Genomic DNA, 19135 nt, shown 5'->3' with positions numbered 1-19135 from the left:
AAATAGTTTTTTCTGCAAACTTGAACCTTCGCTGTAACTTTTGAATCATAAAAGATAGAGACTTCATATTTGGTATGCAAACACCGCTGATTAAGCTCTTTTAAATGACACCATGGTCAATGACCTTGTGACCTTGACTGTGACCTATACGCTAAATATAGCTTTTTTGTCGGCAAACTTTAACCGTCGCCATAACTTTTGAACGAAGAAAGATAGCCACTTAATATTTGGCATGTATACTCCACTAATTAAGCCCTTTCACATGACATCAAGGTAAATGACCTTGTGACCTTGACTGTGTCCTATATGCTGAAGATAGCTTTTTTGAATCTTCATCATAACTTTTGAACCACGAGAGATAGAGATATCATATCTGGTATGCATACTTTACTAATCAAGTTCTTTCAAATGACACCAAGAACAATGACCTTCTGACCTTGACTGTGACCTATATGCTAAAAATATTTTTTTAAACTTTGTTGCCGCCGGGCGGATAGTGTTTCACAAACACATCTTGTTTTTTATACATTCGGGTATATCATGGAGATTGGGGGGGGGGGGGGGCAAAGCGCCTGATAATTCTAAGAAAATAAAATTTAAAATGTGAGTACATCGTCATTTGTCAGCATCCTCAACATTTATGTAAAACTGTTGAATACAAGTTGTGAGAGGAGAAGTAGGATACACGGCATGTTAATGTACTTTAATGGAATATTCGAACGTGCTTTCATCGGTAATTACTGTATTGTCCTAAAATATTGGTCTCTTCTCGTGATTCTTTGTAAAACAACTCAACTCCCGATGAATGAAAATCCGGGCATTTTATTGTATCATGGGATATTGATTTTTAACACGTTTTCCTCCCTTCGGAGATAACCAAATGGTTCAACTTTGCTCCGAAGATGCTGCGCATTGTCCGATTTCTGAATTTCATCCGCGAAGAACGAGCGCTTCTGGCCACGCCCCCTCGTTAGACTGACCAGGTGGCCGTGGTTAATTATTGACGTCCATGTAAGGTCGACTGAGCGTGCTGGAATGAACAAGCCCCCGGGGAGGAGGGAGTTAAGTACCCCCACTTCAAACTCCATCGAACATTGAAGGATGATGAAAAGAAAACGGGTAATGATGACAAGCTATTACAATGTTTTGGGTCGGCATATGACACATCTTTAGTGTTTTTCTTTTCAACGACAATATAGACCGAGGCAAAATGGAAGAGAAGTTGGGTTATACAACATTAATACTTCGCTTCATTTTGGATTTATATACATTTCTTTCATAGATACAATGCGAGTTTGCAGGAAAAAAAAAATTAAAATCGGTATTTCTGCTTAATTTATTTTTGCATGTGTTTTAAACATTATGTCGTCTGAATTTATTAACATGGAATTACAAGTTAACTATCAACGGCTATTTTCCTGAAAAATCGAAACAGAACTGTTTGTCATTAAAGCAAAAATATTTTTTTCACGAAATCAAGTGGCATGGACTCCATGATTAGAATGCACGACACGTTTTGTCTGGTTTGAAATCTTTACTTCGTGTATTTCTGACTTTGCACTGTTAGATCATGGCACAAGTATATTTCCTTTCTATTGCATTGTCAGCGACATACTGTTTTACAGCCAACTAAATTAATTTAAACGTAGTTGAAAAGACGTTAAAACTATTATCACTATGTGACCAAAAACACCGTGCACAGTTTCTTTAATTATAACATATATTATAGTTTTGCCATACAATTACATTTATAAACATGCATACTATAAACTTTCATTTTCATACGAAGTCATATTATCCACGCAGTCCTTTGTATTTCACATCCATTTTTCAATCAGCACTAAATATAACTATCAATTCTAAACACAGTTTGAATTTTGGCGACGATGCTTATTCGAACACCGTTAAATCAGCGGTATCGTGTTCTGTGGTCACGCTTGATACTGCAGCACTGGGTTCGACAGACCATGGTGTGTGTTGTTCATCCGCAGAGCTGTTAAACTCTTGTTGTACCAGTCATCTTCGTGTGTTTCCTGAAAAAATCATCATCATCATTCATCATCGTGAAAAATAATCATCATTCGATTAATTAAGAATGTAATCCCTACTTTTTAAACAAATTGCAAAACCACCTCATTCAAACAGTACCGACAAAAAATATATACATGTACTAGTACGTATATTGAATTATGCCTGAACTTACCAAATTATAATCTGTCATTGGAAACTGTTGAACTTGTCTGGGCATAGTCGCCATATTGGTTGTTGGCATTCCCGGCATGCTTGAGAACTGTGCCACGGGAGGGTAGCTTGTGTTCATCTGAGGGTATCTAGACATAGAGTTCATAGTGGGTGGGGCAGGGTAAGTTCCGTATGGCCTTGATGTCGTGGGGTAAATATTTTTCATCATGGCTCCACAAGCTGGATTCATTACTGGCGATAGTGATTTGGCTAATTGTTTCTCCTGTTTTCTGTATTTTGCTCTTCTGTTCTGGAACCACACCTGTAAAAGGAACACTTGTTTTAAACCTCTTAAAGCAAACTATATTTTAACAAATCGACATGGATAAAATAATTATATGATGACTTGTTGCAAGTTTTTTGTCTCAATAAGTTTCTTTTCCAACGTACAAGACTATCCCCAAAACTTAATCTTTTTAATACGCAAGTGTTATATACAAATGCATGAACATTTTGCAAATCCTTTCCATTTGCTCTATGATCTAGCCAAAAAAAAATCTATCAAATTTGAAGTCCAACAATTCATGCAGATAGTTGCAAATTTTCTGATCAGTCAAAAATGCGAAAATTTATTAATCATGCAAAGTCTAGCTCAGTGGAAATCCTACACGAAATCTACAAAAGCACCCCCGGAAGAAGGTCTTCTCTTTTCTAAAGACATCGAAAGCGAGAAATGTCCGTAGAAATACACGATGTTTTGCATACGTAATTGAAAAGAAATAGGTTTTGATGAACCAAGAGACCAAATATTTCTAGCGGGATTAATGAAGCAGACGTCAATTCGTCGCGCGTGCAGGAAAGTCGTCTGCAATTATCTTCGTCGCTCGTCATTCAGCATGTTTGCTTTCAATGTGGTCAATGAATCCAAGAAAGCAGAATTGATTTCAATTATTCCTCTAATACAAAATGTACTTGATTTTGGAGAAAAGAGAGCTGCAACGAGGACGGTTTGGAGTACGGAGTATTCTTGTACAGCTAGGCTTTTTGAAAACGAATTAGTCATTTCAAGAAAGGGTTGCAAATTGGAGCTCCATGCATTCCTATAACTTGTATTTCAATATATTGGGCAATGAATCTACTTTTACAGGCCCATAATATTATATACATTGTTAAAAGCATAATTACCAAATAATCTGTTTCGTTCGTAAACTTTTTTTTTTAAATTGCATAAAATGTCTTTCAAGAAATTATTTTTTCTGGACCATCTATTTGTGTTGCTTTTTGAATAATTTACGACTTTTTAAAGTAAACATGTGGTTATTTTCCATTATAATAATTATTATTTTTTAGCTCTCAGAGATTTGAGTCTAATCTTTCAATGTTTTGTGTCAAAAATTTATATTACTTTACATAGAAGTTGCCAATCTAGCAAAAAACATCACTATTCTCTTTTAAGTTGTTTGGTGTCTTTTAGTACTGTACAAACTAAGATTTCCTATTAAAATATCCAACAGTAATGTCTATTCCTTCGTAGAGAATGTGTAACTCGTGTTTCAAAAATCATTGAAATTATATAAATACAAACTGAAAGACTTTCATTTATTAGCAGGAATCTTTGTTATTTGTGAGATAAAAACACTTTATTTTGAAAGTACTGAAAGACATTATCATTTATTGGCAGGAATCTATTTAATTTGTAAGCTAAACCACTTTATTTTGGAAGTAGTACACTCAAAGAAAGTATTAGTTTACCGAATGTTTCTGAATCATATTGACCTTTATTAATTTCTTTATTAGATTTTGTTTTTGATATACAGATGGTTCTTGTATGAACACAATAAAATATTTTGTACTGAAATAGAATCTTTTTCTCGCTCTCTTTAAACACTTTGAAATACGTGATAAGTTTACCTATCTATATCCTTTGATCTATCCGTCCTACCAGGCATTTTATCACTTGTTGGGGGGACGTGTGCCTATAACGACACAATCATGACACCCTTGATCTATACGCGTGCCTACACGTCGGAAATTGATGGCGTTACGTCTGACACGTGTATGTAGTCAAAGCCTTTTCACGCCTGTTGTACCAAAAGAAATACCCATACATGCTGATCACAGACTTCTGTAATGTGTCTGTATATGACAATATTTTTACTGATTATTTCACCACATTTTCAAAGTCAATACGATGATTTAGCTATACAATATTCACCTCGCCCATACGTCATTTGTGCGTTTTGCAATGAAAAAGACCATGCTATATTGCAAATCTTGCGTTCTTTAGTTTATAAAAAAAAATCTAGATTTTTTTTTCGGAGTGTCCTCTGATAGGAGGTTGCCCGTCTCTAGAGAGAAGACTAGATAATGAGAGAAGACAGAACCGCTAATGGAAAACTCTCTTAGCGCTTTCTTTCACTGCATTAGCGACAAATGAAAATTCATCAGCGCCGACACTCCGGCCTCGAGCGCATTGCCATCGCTGGCTTTTTCGAAATTGAATTTTCCCCCTTCCGTACATCCAGTCTTACATACATAGCCTCGCTGATCCAGAGTGGAAAACGTCGTTACTGAAGAAAATAGCCTCTATTGTTTCATGTATACGACATCGTTGCAAAACTTATTGAAAAAAAGTTTACATTAATAATTTAGTATTACTGCTCACAAAATTGACGAGGTCGAATTTAAGAAATTGCTTTAGTATCGTTGCTTTGATCGTAAAGAGATAATACAGGTTTCAATAAAGATATTAAGTGAAAAATTGTCATTCGATTTTCTAAATATCTGGCTTCATTTGATGTGAAATTTTGATTTCATTTTTTTCCTGAAATCTAAACACGAATTTAATAATATATATATATCTTTTAAATTATAAAGATATGTAACACATGCTTTACATACTGTTAAAGCAATATGAGCTGCAACTTTGATGTTGGGAATTTTTATTGCAAAGTTTTAACTAACTATTTCAAAAACAGAGAAAAAGAACATTTATAATCTTCTTTTGTTCATATTTGCTATGGAAGGACTTTTTATATGCTATAATTGAAGCAAAATTGCAATATTGTCGCCCTGTACAATAATTGATTTCTTAAATAATGCTATATATTTTATTGTACAGAAGTCTTTCTTTTAAAACAATTTAATACTTTATCTTAGTTTAATTGAACATAAAGATTTAAATTATATGAAAAATTATCATAATAACACATTTTAACGGCAAAATAAAATTCTCAAAAATGGAGCTCATATTGCTTTAAGTTCCGATACTTTTTACCGTTTCATATTTAAATAATCTATCAATGTATTATCATAGCTCATAACATTCGGATATTATTTCTTATTTTCTTTCTAAAAATAATACATATGTACTGTATCATAATGAATGTATTTGATCCCTTATATATACAGATATTCTTTTTTTTTAAAAATGGTTACATGAAATTTTTGGTTAAGGAGCGCTTTGTGAAAAAAAGATAACATCTCTTGTTCAAATATTTCAGCATCATAATTGCACTTGTTGGCATTATTCTTAATTTGAACATATTTCTAATTTTTTATTATTATTTCTTTTTTGGTATTTATAAATGTACAACATATCACTATCATAGATAAATTTATTACGTTATGGTTCATTATAATTTAAGTTTAAATAACTAAGCATCAGATCATCCAAACAGGAAGAATTACAATGAAAATATTTATTTTTCTTTGTAACAGCTTTTTCGTACACCAATTGGTTTTTTCTGGGCCATTTTATTATAATAATAATATTATTTAATCTATAAAGAAACTCTAATAAGGGACGTTAAAGAAGCAATGCTTTGTAAAATTGCCCCTTTCTCTCTTTCTCTACATTTTTTTCTTGAAGAATTGTTCTAAGAAGGTGTTATTACGGCTCTTTACGAATAGATGACAATTTGAATTTTTAAAAAAAAAATATATATACATATATATAATTTGCAATGAATATGACATTTTAATGAAAATCCTTTGTGCCACTTACTAAACCCTCGATATATCTAAAAAGAGTTTTTTGCATTTGTTTTTATGTGGAGTATTTTATTATCTGGTTGGTCACATTTATTTTTGTGCGTTACGCATAAGCATAATTTTGTAAATTTAGAGGCCTTAATCGAAAAAAAAATTATATTTGCAAAATATTTCCGTTTCCCTTTGTTATAAAAAAAATTGAATATTTTTTTCCTTTGAGAAAAAAAAAATGATGACGAAAAAAATAATTATAATAAACAAAAATTGAAGATTTTGTACTGCTACATTGCATTCATAAATATTTCCAAGGAAGTCGCATATACTAAAACGAGGGAAGAATGCAAAAGGTAGATACTTAATCTGACTTAAAAAAAATCAGACGATTTCCGAGCATCTTTTCTGAGAAAATGAGTTCAGTTATGTTCTTTTAAATACTTATATATGTGATTCGGGAAAATATGTTAAAAATACTTTATCCAATACAACTACGTCAAAATCTGGCGATTGACGAAATCGGGTTTATGACCATTCCGTTTAGTTCAGAGCATTTTTAGTCAAAGCGTGACGGGGTCAATTAATAATGTACGACCGGACGAAACCTTTTCACACAAAATACCTGCCAATAAACAGGTATCAATTGTTAATGACAGGTGTATTGATTTCCTGGTCCAGGTATACATCGCAGGGGTCAATGTAATATTATTACAAATATAAATGTATTACACAACTCATCCAACCAAACGTGATTTAGGATTCATTTGGAAATCTCATGAAAATTTTATTCTTAGAGAATGTCACATATTTTAAAATAAATTTGCTATATAAGAAACATTTTTTCCCTTATTATTAATAAAAAGCGCCAAAAAGTTTTGTTCTTTAGCGCAATGGATTTTTTTAAACCGATATGAATGTATGATTATTTGCTGTTTCTTTACTTTAAACATATTTTATTGAGTATAATTCATTTCTCAATGCCTATGTAATTCCTTTATAATTGGTCAAATACAAATAAATAGTAAATAATACATGAACATGATAATCAATAAAATTATAATGAAAAATAAAGATTCACAATCAGGTATTATTTATCAATATTATATCTCAAAAAAAAAAAAAAAATGACAACCCCCTAACTGTATGCATATTATTTACATACTGTTCCAGCTTAAAAATAATACCAATATTTGAAAAAAAATTATGCATTTAAAAATATTTGATATAACAGTGTCCCTAATTTAGTCTTTTAGAAGATTTAATAAATTCTTGTACATGTGAAAATATTTTACAATTTCTTTGATAAGAGTAAGATTTTCCTCTAAGTAGAGCATTAAAAAACAACATCAATATCATTTAATTTTTTTATATGTTTCTTTCAACATTATACGTCAGTTGATAAAATAATGTTCACATGAAATCCACACTTTTGACATGATTGAATATCTGATAAAAAATGATTTTTTAAATGTGCATTAAGATTACTAGCATTGTTTCAAAAAATGCAAAAATTACCAAAGTTAAAGTAAAAGGTTTATTAGTTAAGTTTTGCTTTAAAGATAGCTAATGAAGGAGAGTTTTTTACATCTTCATTTTGTTTTACGGTTGATGGAATAAAACTATTATAGTATGACTATAGTATGACATTGTTTTACAAACTGGTATACATAAGTTATTACATCCAGACCTTAAGTTGTAAGCTGTTTCTTTATAATTTAAATAAAATTTCTCTTAAAATTCTTTACAAGCATGAAGATCAAAAACACCCTGAATGTATAATATCATTTAAGCATATTGTATTAATATCATAATATCCGAAACACTGCAAAAAACGGATTATGTCTCACCCGCATTGATAATGAATAAATCCCATTAAAAAACATGTTCAATGTTATATTCAAATTAGTCAATTTAGACATGATATTAGTTTAAAATAAGCACATATAGGGCAAAAAATATAAATAAATAAATAAAAATTATTCACGTGCAGTTTTTCAACATTTTGTTTGTTTTTAATTCAAACGAGGTTTTCATGGAACTAGCCTACAAAAATTGATCCAAGGTTTACAAGGGAATTACGTTTTACATCAGTGGAAAGAAGTAAGAATGTTATAAACTTGCAGGTATTTCGATATCATTTTATTATTGTTTTTTTTTTCAATTTTGATCAATTGGGCATCATACTTTGCTCTCGAAGTATAAAAAACATAAAATCAAATTATATGTGTGTATTTTTCGGTGAACCGTATTTTTTAAATAAAAGTCTTCAATCATAAATGTTTCTTTGCCTGATAAGACAATTTCATTGCCAAAAATATCATCAAAAATGGATGCATGGATTGGACTTATTTTAGTTGAAATGATGCAAAGATCAAATTTTTAATTTAACTTATTTAGAAAAGGTAAACTTAAAACAATGTTCAAAATCCTACCTTTTGCTTTCTTCTTTATAAATCAATATAAATATTATTTTAGGACATCATTTCGATAGTCGAAATGAAAATTAAAAAAATCTATGCAGCTATTTTTTTTTTAATTTTACTTATATAAAAATGATTAAGTTGCTATTTTCAAGATTTTTTAATTGTTTGTATCATCTGTCAAGCAAATTGAATATATAGAATTTTAATAGCAAAGCATACTGATTTAACTTTTATTCTAAATAGTAATTAGTAAATATTATATATTTAGATGAATTTCTTTTCCATCGGAGCAACGATTAAAGTTTTCCTCGTCATTGGTTCAAACTATCGAAAAATAAAAATCTTTTGAAGTTTTTGACGTTAATGATTTCGTTAGGTCCTTCGGAACCCCTCCCGCGGTGCGTTTCTCGTCAAGTTTAGTTCCATCTGTCAAACAAAATTTCCCTCGTTTGTTTCTAGCACGATTTTTTGGTACAAATATTGATAATTTTCTGACTAGACCCCTTGTTTATTTCTCAATGGGGAATTCAAGCTTTTAATTATGGTCAATTCTGTCACTCTCATAGAATCGTCTTCTCTAATTATGAGATCTGTTAGAACCTTTTCTCGAGAATCAGAACACTGTTTTAAGTCTTTATACCATTTAAAAATATTTTCGAGCATGAAATTCTGAAAAAAAATACTGAAGGAACTTTTTGTCTATTTATTTTGATTTTTAAGTTATGACATTAGTATCACAAATTTAACATTTAATCACGGGGTATTATATATAAAATCGAAAATTCGGGACAATTTAATTTTTTAATCAAGTCGCCACTCAAATCAAAACCACCTTCGTCAAAATTTGTAGTAGCCCCCCCCCCCCCCCCCATTTGATTTTGACATTTCTGTGCCGATCTTCTCCTCGAAATAAATATATATAAGCCCCATGTTGTAAAACGAAATAACAGACCGATATAGTTTTTCTCCTTAACATAGACATATACCATATAAATGAATTCTTCTAAATACTCTAAATACCAGTAAAAAATAAAATAATTTATTTTTACCTGTATTCTGGCCTCGTTGAGTTTTGTAATCCTGGCCAATTCTTCACGGCAGTAAATGTCAGGGTAATGGCTTTTGGCGAACGCATTCTCTAATTCTTGAAGCTGTTCCTGTGTAAATGTGGTTCGGTGGCGGCGTCGCGCGGGAGTAGGACACGCCGCTGGATTCGAACTCCCACCGCTAATTCCGGAATTGGTGGTTCCTGAACCAGGTTCATGCTTTATTTTCTTAAATGCGCCTTCGGGACCTTTGAAAAACAAGAAAAATAATTTTCTTCGAAGATATGAATAACAAATAAAAGTATCTAGAAGACAACATTCAAGAAATGTTGCGGAGTTAAAAGTTGGTATAATTTTTTTTTTAACCCGACAACTTTTTAATTTCTCAGATAAAAATCAACAAACGTCTTACAGCAATGAAATATAACTAAACAAGCAATTCTGAAGAATTCAAGATATATAAAGCAACGCTAAATTAAATTGCAAAAGCAATTTTGTCAAATTTATTGAATTCTCTTCACGTCTCTAATTATTGTATGGTCCCCACAAAATTCGATAAAAATACTTACCATGGTCGCCACTGCAAATTCTATCAAATTTTATTAATCTTATTCGTTCACATCCAAAACAAATTATGTGGGTCTCTTGAATCTAAAATTTAGTTAGTCCAAACTTCAGTCAACAAAACATTCCGGGTTGTGACAAATTACCTGTAATTTTCCGAATCTTATAGAAAAATTCGCCCCCAATACCGTTACAATAGTCAAATTGTTACTCGTAATTTATATCTCTATCGTAACTAAATCAAGAGTCCCTAATTTAGAAGTATTGTAAATTAAATGTAATTATATACCTAGATATGTAACAACCCACCTGATAGTTCGATGCTTTCCATTTTCAATTCCGTGATTAATGGGGTAGTTGTAAATTAGGTTAATTCACAAAACTTATTAGTGGTCAACTAAATTGAATTCAGCTGCGTTGATGAACAAGGTTACTAAATACCTACCATTAGGGTCAGAGAGGTTCCGAGTACTTGTACCATTGTCCAAATTATAAAGCGCAGAAAATTCATCGAGTTTTCTCTTGCTCATACCATCTTCTCCATGCTGAATTCTATCGTCCGTCATTTTTTAGAGAGTATTTTTTAATGGTATTTTTATTATTGTTATGTTGGAGGACGAAAATTAAATGTCTAATATAATTTTCTTATCTGTTGATTTATAGTACGACGTTTGGAGACTTTTTTACCTAAAGACCGTCGGCCAATCAAATTACGCGAAATCGCTATCAGAATACTAACGACATATATTGCTCCAAATTGATCGCTGATTGGTTCGTTCAGATTCAAAGAGTTTGCCGAATAATTATTATAACTAGAGGGCGTTACCAAATTATGGTACCAATATTGATTTTGTCGAATATTTATTATGACATATGATCTTTTTCGTTTACCAATTTCTTTTTATTAGGTTTCACATTAAAAATTTAACCATTAAGTATGCTAACGTGTATTCATAGCTCATTATTTCACGATCTTCTTTAAATTCAGACAATGAAAAAAAAAGAAGAAAAATCACAAGATTGTCATTTTGAAAAAAAGAATTTTGCAGAAATTAAAATGACTGTTTAGACATTGCAACTGATAGTCAGAAAACTTTCTTTTGGGTTTATAATTGGAAATATACTCAACTTATAGAACTAAAATATCCACAAATTGCATGAAGAAGAGTGAAATTGCCTTCGATTATCCAGATGGCCAGCTTCAATTGCTCTAAAGAGGGGGTTACACTTTCTACCAGAAATAGAGTTCTGGTGTTAGGAAAATCACCCCCTTAACACGCACGAGGTTACCCCCAACCAGCGGTCACGATAAGACATAAAAGGACCCAGGGAAGTCAAATCTCGGGAACAAATCTTGTGCAATTTTTACACCCTCGGAGGTTTTCAGAGGCTTACTTCATACGAACAACATTCAAATCAGTAACCGGAGTATATATGTACCATTTATCTCTCTACTAAAAAAAACTGTAATAACTGAATTCTAAGGCACGTTTCACCTACTTTAATTTCATACAAATTCAAATGAAGACATCAATTTTCATAGTAATTTACGCCAAATACTCTGAAGAAAATAGCAAGACAAAATAAATTTCAATGTAAATATTTTATGAAATCAATATCATAATTTAACATTTTTTATTCATAAATAAGTTTTGTCTCATAGTGACTACATTTTTCAGGTATGTGATGGACCTAAATTGGACCTTGCCGACAGGTAGAGAAATAGGTGGACTCAACGCAGATGTCCCACCCGCTGTTTCACAATTAGGTCATAAAAATAGTGAGGAACTTTGAAACTATTTTTGTATATAGCGTACGTGTATCTCAAATTTTAGAAAATTCTGAAAAATCTTTTGTTACTATAGAATTGCGTACATTTTAGGAGAATACTCAAAAGAGCCCAAGGTAATGCTTGAATCATACAAACGTCGGTACCTTTTTAATCTATTATCCAAAAACAAAATTCCGTAAAAAATAATTATTGTCCAATCTGTCTAATAGCTACTTTTGCTTTATCACCCAATTACTGTGTTTGAAGAAGACACATGTTTAACGTTTGTTACGGTCAAATTAATTGGATTATTTAATTGAATTAATTGGCCAATAGAGCACACGACCGTTATCAAAGCGGAAGGTGGTGAATAAGTATTGTAAAAACAGATGTTCATTGTACATTGTAGATAAATGTACTGGAAGCATGAATGCTATACGATATTATTAACTTTCCTAGTTTATTTTTCATCTTTAAATATATAAACAAGAGAAGAATTGGACGGGAGTGGAACATTTCCAAACATTCTGTGGATACATTTGACACGGGAGTAAATAAAAAGGATCTGGAAGCAAATATGCAAATAGCATCTCTCTCCCAAATTTATAGTAAAAGTATAATATTTGCATATTAAATTTGGAATAATAGGAGAGAAATACGTACAAGTACTGTATATAAAAATTATAGCAACAAACCCATTTAAATAGACGAAAAATATAAACATATTTTTCGAAGTTTACAAAAGTAGTATGTTTGTGTCTTTAACCTTTACGCGTTTTCAAAAATTACATTTATGTATATACATAACTCTAAAATCAAATCCGCTGTTAACTTTATTTGCATTCTTTCCAATTTAATGACAAGCAATGTACAAGTGTAAATATTTTAATTCCAAGATTCTGTAAATGATTATTTTGTCTTCATACAGAAAAAATCTCAAAGAATTATATTATCGGAGGTAGTATAATATACCGATAGTTCTTTAAGATCTTTGTCGATACTTCCGTATACGATCATATCATAATATCCATGTTGGCAATTTACTTTGTATTTGATTTTATCCCAAATTAACTCTTTTTGTAGTTTAAAGTTTTAAGCTAGAGGATGTACAATATAACTTAAGCCGTAGAAGATACTGTCTCCTTCAGTAGCTTCGTTGATTATTTAATCAATAATTCGAGACAGCATCGCTGTAATCTAAAACAAGAAGGATAAGTGAAAAATTATAGTTAATATTAGCTTAATATTTATTTTTTAAATTGATAATTTTATACATTAAAACTCCTTTAATATGCAATTTCATTTTTAAAAAGTGATACAAATTATGAATCAATCATTAAGAAGAATGTACTTTCTTAGATAAAAGAATTAAACACATTCATCCAAAAATTACATGCAATTGTCGCACAATTTGTCAAGAAAATTTCTTAAATTATTTTCTTGACTTCTACAAGACGGAGGCCAATACATTCTATATGAAAGAGAATATTTGGAGGTAATTGTCTTGATTGGCTCCTAACGAGTCCTAAGAAAATTACACAGGTCTACTGAACATGGATGATTTATATAATAGCGAGAAAAACCAGAGGGCCCATTGCTCAGTCTTAACTGGGTTGTTATCCAAATTGCATTCCTATTTCTCATTTAGTTTTCTCGATTTCTCATGAATACCAATAAGTAAGCAAGATTTTGAACAATTTACGTCTTTCTTCCCCTCTTCGATGACTTAAATTACTTGGCTCGCTTTTTTTAATTTCCTGGACCTAACAATGTGTTGAAAAACACACAATGATTTCTTATTCATAAAAACACGATAGATATCTTAAAATATTAACTAAATTGAACTGGGGATCTTTGGAAATAATTGAGCATGAAACAGAAGATAGTGAAAATTATTTAGAAGAGGAAAGAAAGACGCAGAATTAAACAATAATAAAAAAATATTACCCCCTCCAAGTTATCCCTCAATATTAGATTAAGACATTGAATCATTCTTTAAAAATATTTACTGTTCTTTTCTGACATAAAATTTGACAACTGAAAATAAATGAATAAAAAATGTAAATACAAATATTACGAATATATATATAATTCAAGACTGTATATAAACATCAGTATCACGTTGAAAAAGGAATTACAAGAAAAAAAGAATTAGAAAAAAGGAGCATTTCATCTGAATGTAATAATTTCTGTTCAAACCCTGCAAAAGAGTTTTAAAAACTTTCATATAGAGAGTAAATGATGCAAATATTAAAATTCTAAATCATTAAGAAATTGTAAACTTTCTGATGTTTAAAATTCTACTTTTATGCAACTATTCTTTTAAATCTATACACATTTTTTATACCCCGGATCGCAAGATCTCGGGGATATATTGCATGTTTTGTCCTGTCTGTCTGTTGTCAGCTTTAACATAGCCCATAACTTTTGAGTGGATGGAGATACGATTTTTATATTTCATTTCACAGGTGTATTCCTTGTGACAAGACTCTTCTTTGGGATACCAACAAATATGACCTCTTGACCTTAAAGTTTGATCCACTTAAAAAAAAAAAACAACAACAAAATTTAACATAGATTTAAAAAGTTTTGAACAGTTTGTGCTATTGCTTTCGTACATCACATGCGTATTCATTGTGACAAGACTTTTCTATGGGTATAAATATTTTGACCTTTTGACCTTGATCTTAGAGTTTGACCCACTTCTTAAAATAATTATATTTGTCCATAACTTTCGAACAGTTGCTCAAGGGCTTTCATATTTCACAGGTTTATTCCTTATGACAAGACCTTCCTTTGGATACCAACAATTTTGACTTTTTTGACCTTGAAATTTGACTTGCATTTGAGAAACTTCAACCCTCGCCACAAGCTGCGTGCGGGGACATCAGTGTTTTACTATAAACCTCTTTATCGTGAAATTTCGAATAAAATATTAAAATCTATGCAGAAAAAAATTTTCATTTTCCCTTTCAAAATTTTTTTTAAATTTAAGTGAGTTCGTATCATCAGTCCTTCTGATCAAAACAAAGATGAAACACATATGCATACCCAATTATACGGAAGCATATAAGTGCCACGCAAATTGGAATTACCAACTTTAAAGTTGTAAAAGCCAAGGAGAAAATTGGAATTTCCAACTTTAAAGTTGGAATTACCAACTTAAAAAAATATTGCGTGGCACTAATACGCTTCCATAATATTAGCTTTCAAATCCATAATTTTTTTTTTTAGTTAAACATTCAAAAATAATGTTATTATCACAATGAAAAAAATTGTCTGGGAAATTTTAAATCAGTAAGATTCAGTCTGAGCTCCCATATATTTATCTCCCGATATCTCTTCTTCGTGATTTTCCAGAAAATCGTCTGCAGCTCGGAGTACCTGACGCAGATTGTACAATGTCAGTATCTTAACCTCTTTCGAGACAGTTCGAGAGTTTGCGAGATTTTGCATCGGAAGAACGGTATAGGCAGGCAACCCAAACGACATGGCGACTTTGTCCCTCATCTCCAAGACGCTTTTGCTGTGAAATACTTTAGATAGTTCTTCCTTTGCAGTTGCCATCGTATCAACTTTGGTAAGCAGGATCAACTGCGGAATTTCTAGACAAAATAAAATTTTGTCATAACTCAATAGATATATACTACATGTAATTTTGCGAGTAAAATTGCCACCACAAATCAAATGTTGAGTTAATTATATATACAACGATTTCTCGCAATTTCTTTTTTAAACAATTTAAAAGCGCAACTTACTTCTTCTATTCATCATTTCTTGGAGTTCTTTCACTTGTTTTTCAACGTTCTGAGACATTGTTATTTCAGGTGGATTTGAACCATCAACCACAAAGATGACACAGTGGATACGATCAACAAAGGTGGGATTTTTTCTGAACTTTGGATTATCTTTTGTAATCGGTGTACTTTGATTAAACTAAAAAATATTAAGGTTTAGATTAAAATATATGTATTGTGCAAGTGTAAAATTAATGTTCACAGTTAAACTTCAAATTTTTCAATTTTGAGTAATAGAAATTTGAACTTCACACAAATCTCTTGGTGAAAATATGCACAAAGTCTCTCTATTAGAATATAAAATAAAATGATCACAGATAATTTTGATATAATAAAATTTTTCTTCCTTTCATCAAGGACAAAAAAACTATGTTATTAGTCTTGTAAATTTGGTTTATGTTACTTTCACCATTATTTAGAAATACATATTTAACTAATAAAAATGCTCCAAAATTGTTCCATATTCCTCAATTATACATTGTACTCAAAATATAAACCTTGTCACAGCGCAAGAACACGAATTGTGAACAATAATACAAACCACATATCCATCCATCACGTGACCATCCAGAATTGCCTCGACATCGCGAGAGTTCACACTCTGGTCCTCTTCTAAACCACGACAATCAACCATTCTAAAGTTTAGGGTGCCAGTGTTTTTTCTCCCCTTTACTTTGTAAATATCAATCTAGAATTAAAGTTCATTTCTTTAAAAAAAAAGAAGTCAGTGATTAGACAATAAGTCAAAGACATATACATGATGTAGTAGAGAAAGTAAAGAACTTTTGTTTATAAATCAATAGCAATTGATGTACCTAATTTTATGTAATTTGTGATTAGGTATATCTAGGTAAACCTACTGATTTTGTTAAGCTAGAACTTGCACATCCGGCACGTGACCTAAGCGATAACCTCCCTTTGAACACAGAGTCCACGGTATTGAAGAAACTGGATTTTCCCGATGAAATACGCCCTAATAGTAAAATATTGACGTGTGGAATATTTGAATGATTTCCAATTTCTGCCAAGGGCGTGTATTTCTCTATTTCCGTCAGAAGACTATCCAAGGACTATAGCAAAAAAAAAATGGAATAATATTATGATTTTAATCTTTTTATGAAAGGCACAAACATAACTTAGTCAATCTTTATTGTATTGCTGTTGAAAATACCACATTGTTAAATGTAAAACTTCTTATTTATGTATTTGATAACATAGTACAACGTCAAAATAAACAAACATATTTAGAGTAGATTTAAAAAAGTTAATTATCAAACTACATGTACTTTAGGAATATGCACTAAATCACTTTAGTATATATTAAAATAATTATATTTTATCAGCACCAAACTTTCATTAACAGCCGGTTTCTTATATCTACAGGAGAAAAAAGCATGTGCTTTGGATAAAAACAAGTACATAATATATTACTGTAGGTCAGCGTATTTGACTTACATGATGTTTTGTATGTTTTTTAATTCTTTTAATAACATATATGCCATAATAAACAAGTTTCAAACCCAAAAGCTATAACAAACAAATTTCTTACCAAAGTCTCGTCTCCATATGAGTGAAAATTCTCGAGAGGGAACATACAATTAATCAATTAATCAAAAAAAATTAATTAAAACAAATATAAAACTGTTTTTTCCAATTTTTTTTATTATTGATTATCCAAAAAGAAAAAAAAAATATTTTTCAACATTTCACCTTTTCGCTCCAGTCAAAGTCATCCATTTCCTGCCAAGGTGTCTGAAGTAAATCATCAGAAATATCGGTTGGTGGTTCTTTTGATCTGTAATATATTAAAGAAGGAGAAAAACAAATTTTAATACATCCCCACTAAATACATATATCCTTAACTTCAATTTCTCATAATATTTTCATTTCAAATGCTTATAAACAATGTTTATTGAAAGATCCATTACAAACAGAGATAACAAACAGTGCTCTAGCTCAAAATCAATTTTTCAATACAATGCGGGAGCAAACACGGACCTCCGAATTTATCAGAAGTGGGATCATGTGCCTTGGAGGAATGAGCATCCCCTGCCAACCGCTCATACACGCCGTGCGCTCCTCCTTGTCATGGTTGGGGAAAAATGGGAAAAAGTAAAAAAACCCGTAGACAAATCAGTGTATGTATAAGTAATGGCCTAACAAAAATTGCTCTTGTGAGTTACAAAGGGAAGTTTTCAGTTGTTTTGTTTTTTTTCTACATAAGATTTAGGTTTAATACCGATATTAGAAAGGACATGTTCATACAAACTAATGAAACTATTTCCGATATAACTGCAGGACAAAAAAGCACTCTAAATACTGCGACACGCAGACGACTCTATACAGGGGACAGTATAACGGAAGTATATTCTCGTTAGTTTCTAGAAATGGTTACGTTTGTGGATAGAGGAGATTGTGTTTGCCGATAAAGTAATTGTATCAACCATAGAAACAATTATTATGATACATATAATTAAATTCTAATAGAGTACAATGTATATTAAAGGTAACAAAAATAAAGTAACTTTTAAATTACTGCATGCTTATAGAAATATAAGATGCAAGTTTGATGGTGAAAAAACATGATGTTTTAAATTACATAGAGATATATCATAATAGCATGTTTAAATAGCAAAATTAAGCTCATATTGCTTTAAAACTACCGTTTTATTTAGCCTAGGTTATCATTATAATATTTCTAGAGAGAGAACATGTAAAAGTAAAAGATATTTGACAGTTTTTTAAGCTTACGTGACAGTAGAGTTCGCCATTATGCGCCCGAGAGAACAATGTATCTTCCTTTACTTTAAAGATTTAAATGTTAAGTTCGCTTACTCCTTCAAACTTTCATTTGACCTAGAGAGTGGTAATGTAAGCGCGTCTGGTTCTGATGGGCGTCTATAAAACTCAAGAGGTGTTTTCTCTTATAGTTATTCGATGTTACTTACAGGGATATGAATGAGAATGTAATGACTAAAGAGTAATTTATATTAGAAAGATGACAAGGCCTGTTCTAAGAATAGAAGAGATAAAATATTTGGAAGGAGATGAAATTGAACAGAAAGCGAAACTGGACAGAATTTTGATTTAAGATTAAGCCCAAATGAAACATTTTCAGTCATTATTTAAGATGATTTTAAGTGTATGGGTATTAGCTATTAGTAATGTTGATTATATATTCTTAATGCAAAGTTACATTATGTATTTTATCTTAAATAATTTGTAAATTGTAAGAGCCAATACAAAAAAGAAAATGAACAGTGAAGAGGCCTTCGTTTTTCGACTATGAAAAGTCTAATTTAAAAAAATCATATTAACGCGTAACAATTCAAGAAAATTTTTGCTGCACAAATTATATATTTTTGT

At 31.0% G+C, this 19135-nt stretch overlaps 2 protein-coding genes across 2 annotated transcripts; both read right to left on the bottom strand.

Annotated features, from left to right (window-relative positions):
* Positions 1–1702: 1702 nt before the first annotated feature.
* Positions 1703–10767, bottom strand: LOC134266546 (homeobox protein unc-42-like). The gene is made up of 4 exons (XM_062748766.1): positions 10647–10767; positions 9641–9885; positions 2204–2503; positions 1703–2033 (listed from the first exon to the last, which is right to left on the bottom strand). The coding sequence occupies exons 1-4, from the start codon at positions 10765–10767 to the stop codon at positions 1932–1934; spliced, it is 768 nt and encodes a 255-aa protein (XP_062604750.1). The 3' UTR covers positions 1703–1931.
* A 2020-nt stretch (positions 10768–12787) lies between these two features.
* LOC134266556 (interferon-induced protein 44-like) lies at positions 12788–18742 on the bottom strand. The gene is made up of 6 exons (XM_062748778.1): positions 18521–18742; positions 17480–17564; positions 16630–16839; positions 16311–16457; positions 15731–15908; positions 12788–15577 (listed from the first exon to the last, which is right to left on the bottom strand). Exons 1-6 carry the CDS (start codon positions 18538–18540, stop codon positions 15267–15269), a joined length of 951 nt encoding a protein of 316 aa, XP_062604762.1. The 5' UTR covers positions 18541–18742; the 3' UTR covers positions 12788–15266.
* Positions 18743–19135: the final 393 nt, after the last annotated feature.

Source organism: Saccostrea cucullata, unplaced genomic scaffold (genome assembly GCF_032062105.1).
Source record: "Saccostrea cucullata isolate Sc308-1 unplaced genomic scaffold, CSIRO_AGI_Scuc_v1 ctg434, whole genome shotgun sequence".
Taxonomy (NCBI): Eukaryota; Metazoa; Mollusca; class Bivalvia; order Ostreida; family Ostreidae; genus Saccostrea; species Saccostrea cuccullata.
Note: the sequence above shows the minus strand (reverse complement) of the source record. Positions and strands in the feature narration are given on the sequence as shown.